A 3,241-nucleotide genomic window follows, 5' to 3' on the forward strand; every position below is an offset into this window, starting at 1 on the left:
GAAACAGTACAAACTTGCTATACCGCGACTTTTAAAATTATTATGTGATTGTTTCCTGCAATTTAAGTCGTTATCCTAGAAAAAAAATAAAGAAATATTGCAAATATAACTGTTATTATTTGAATTTTCTTATTTTATCTTTAAAACCACGGAAAAGGTCTATAGATGTAGAAACTAAGTTTACCGTATTGCCCGGTTTCATTAGCAACGTTCAGCTAGGTGTACCATAAAAGCGCATTGGGTTACGGTTCCGTATAAAATTACAATTCGGCATTAAACCGAGAACTTGGTTGTGATTGCTGAACGCACTTACTCTTTTAAAACATTGCGTCCAGAAGAAGTAAGCGAATTTAGCTTTATACTTATTGTCATGGAATATGATTTTAAATGGAAAATTTATTAACAAATAGAATTTATTTTGCCTTTAATTACATTATTAGTAGCCTTTCAAGCACCAACAGCTTATATTTTCACTTTGAAATCTTTTTAACGTCTTTTTTCAAAATATATCCCTTAAGCCTCGGTTCATGAACGCTGCTTTCTTTCATGGCTGCAGCTAAGGCTTAGGGGAAGTAGAAAGAAGGCAGAATATTAAAATTACGATACAGGCCCGTAATTAAGATAAACAAGGTTACAAGACTGTTAAAATTAATAAGACTTAAGATTATTCCAGTGCAACCTTTTTCTTCCCTGTTTTTCAATCCCGTTAATATTTTTTACTATTAAAATCAGCTTCCATGAATGTGAAAATAGTCCGTGAGTGAAAGAAAGATTAGTACCATAAAAATAAATGTCTTTATTTCAAATTGTAGTTACGAAAATGGAAAAACTATTTTATTTTTCGGAAAACTGCCATGTTACGGTGCACCATGTGCACCTTAACAGTAATGGAAGCGAGGAAGGTGGAGGAGGAGGCCGTATTGCGACGGGGGAAATGGGGCCGCCTCCAAGTCGTGGAGAACGCGGAGGTCCTGGAGGCCGTGGAGGCCGCGGGGGCCGTGGAGGACGCGGGGGCCGTGGAGGCCACATAGGACGTGGGGGCCGTGGAGGCCACGTAGGACGTGGGGGCCGTGGAGGCCACGTAGGACGCGGGGGCCGTGGAGGTCACGTAGGCCGTGGAGGCCGCATAGGCCATGTTGGCCATAGCGGTCGCAACGCCAGAGGCCGGCGTTGCAATAATTGTGATCGCTATGGCCACTTGGCACGCGACTGTTGGAGCCGCGTTCGTGGTATAAAATTCGTTTGATACTTAAATGTCAAAATGTACAAAGTATTATTCAATTCTGTTGAAAGGGGTCCAAGATGGCCAACAAAATCCGTTGGCGGAGATTCCGCGTGGGGAGGCGCCTACCCCTCCTCAGGGCGCTGGAGTGCAGCCCCCCCAGCCTCTAGGCGCTGGGGAGGAGCCGGCCCAGCCTCTAGGCGCTGGGGAGGAGCCGGCCCAGCCTGAAGGCGTTGGGGAGCAGCCGGTTGAGGAGGATATCTCCTTGGACGAGCCGGCGGAGGAGGAGGGCTCCGGGGACGACATGTCCCTGGATGAACTAGAGGCCAAGTTAAATTCGTAAGCTTTATGTCCCTTATCACAACTAAAACAATTACAGAATTGGACCTTCATCATTATAATTTAAGTCACAATTTTAAACGATTTCCTTACAGGATTGGCATTAACAATAAAATTTAATTGGTTTGTAAATATTTTTTTTTTCTCAAGTGTTATTATTTTAAATGAAATTTTTTATTTTAAACTATAGTTTTTTTAATATTATGAATTATTTTAAACTTTATTTTTTCCTAATTACAATTGTTTAAAATTATAATTTTTTTTTATTAGAAAAATGTCCTTTAATTTTTACAAAATTTTTTCTTCAATAATTTTTTAAAAATAAAACAGTTATTTAAAAAAAGAGACGATGTTTTTTCTCGCATAATCCCTGTGTATTTTATATGGTAATGTTGAAAGAACTGCGCTAATGTAAACAGCTCCAGTGTTCAAAAAACAATGAACTTTCTGTCAGTTCTCCCTCAGGTAGATTTCCGTTGTTAAAATTTTGATATGGTACTTAGCTCCTACACTGAAGACCCTGTATATCAAATGGGACTGGAAGTACCTGAAAGTTGAGTTTTCAAAGATTGCCAGATTGAGCAGGTCATGGGATTTAAAGTGAAGAAGGTCGCTTTAACGTTCAACAAGTGACACCGCAGTATGTTTGGATTTACCAACGGCTTGGGTAGTTTTAATCTTAATTAAACAGTTTATTTAAAAGTTATTTGAGCTTTGAATCCAAAAAATGAATATTTTTGGTTTGATTTCACGTTAATTATATTTAATTGATTTTAAATTAACGTAGGATTGTGTTTCGGCAGTGTACATTTAGGTTAAAAATGACTTTCAATATATACTTAACCTTAATTGCAATTTTTAGCGGGTTTTGAATCTTATTTTACCTTAAACTTTCGAATTTCGCGCCTATTAATGTACTTTAAAGATAATTTAAATAAACTAAGTATAAGATAGAAAACATGGGGCTATACTAACAGCTTGTGCAGTTTTAATCTTAATTAAGTATTTTATTTCAAAGTTACTCGAGTTCTCATCCATAATGTATATTTCATGTTTAAATTCCCGTTAATTATACTTAATTAAGTTTAAATTAATCAAGGATTGAGGTTTGGCAGTGTTGATTTAGCTTATAAAATGAGTTTCAAAGCACCTTAATTGTAAATTTTAGAAGAGTTTTTCATTCTTGCCAACACAATGTGTTCAATTTTTATCATACCACGTACTAAATTTGCGGTAACATATAGATCATCTATAACATATGTTAATGAATGATGTGATTCTATAGTTTAGCAACTTTGGCTTCAATAACAGTAATTAAATTAAATACCTAAACAATTCATAGCAATTTAAACTAATAAACAAACGGCAATGTGAACTGTGGAGATAGCGAACAGTGTGGGAAATAAGGCGGTGGCACAGGGCAAATGACCAGTTTAAAAATTGCCTGGACCAGCTTAAAAATTAAATCGAAGGGGGGTCAGTGGTCCACAGGACCACTAAGAAAATTCAAGGGTTTCCAGAGTCCAGACATTAGGCAATATATTTTAATTATCCACTTCTTCAATTTAGCAGACGACGCGCCCTGGTCAGTGGTCATGGACTAGTTTATTTATTCCAGGCCAGAGGGGTCGCTGGCCCAATGTCCAGTTTAAAAAAAAATATTATTTCCCACCCTGATAG

At 37.4% G+C, this 3,241-nt stretch overlaps 1 protein-coding gene across 1 annotated transcript; it reads left to right on the plus strand.

Annotated features, from left to right (window-relative positions):
- The first annotated feature begins 820 nt into the window (after nucleotides 1-820).
- Nucleotides 821-1,713, plus strand: LOC149663428 (uncharacterized). Its single transcript, XM_089842199.1, has 3 exons — nucleotides 821-1,229; nucleotides 1,294-1,561; nucleotides 1,657-1,713. Exons 1-3 carry the CDS (start codon nucleotides 821-823, stop codon nucleotides 1,679-1,681), a joined length of 702 nt encoding a protein of 233 aa, XP_089698325.1. The 3' UTR covers nucleotides 1,682-1,713.
- Nucleotides 1,714-3,241: the final 1,528 nt, after the last annotated feature.

Source organism: Phalangium opilio, unplaced genomic scaffold (genome assembly GCF_054372755.1).
Source record: "Phalangium opilio isolate 3A_F unplaced genomic scaffold, DU_Popi_V2 ptg000062l_1, whole genome shotgun sequence".
Lineage (NCBI taxonomy): Eukaryota > Metazoa > Arthropoda > Arachnida > Opiliones > Phalangiidae > Phalangium > Phalangium opilio.

Bases quoted from the DNA above. Each gene is read 5' to 3' on its own strand.
- LOC149663428 (XM_089842199.1), top strand. From the start codon at position 821: ATGGAAAAACTATTTTATTTTTCGGAAAACTGCCATGTTACGGTGCAC. The intron at 1,230-1,293 runs GTATAAAATTCG...TTCTGTTGAAAG, and splicing joins CTGTTGGAGCCGCGTTCGTG to GGGTCCAAGATGGCCAACAA. The intron at 1,562-1,656 runs GTAAGCTTTATG...ATTTCCTTACAG, and splicing joins CTAGAGGCCAAGTTAAATTC to GATTGGCATTAACAATAAAA.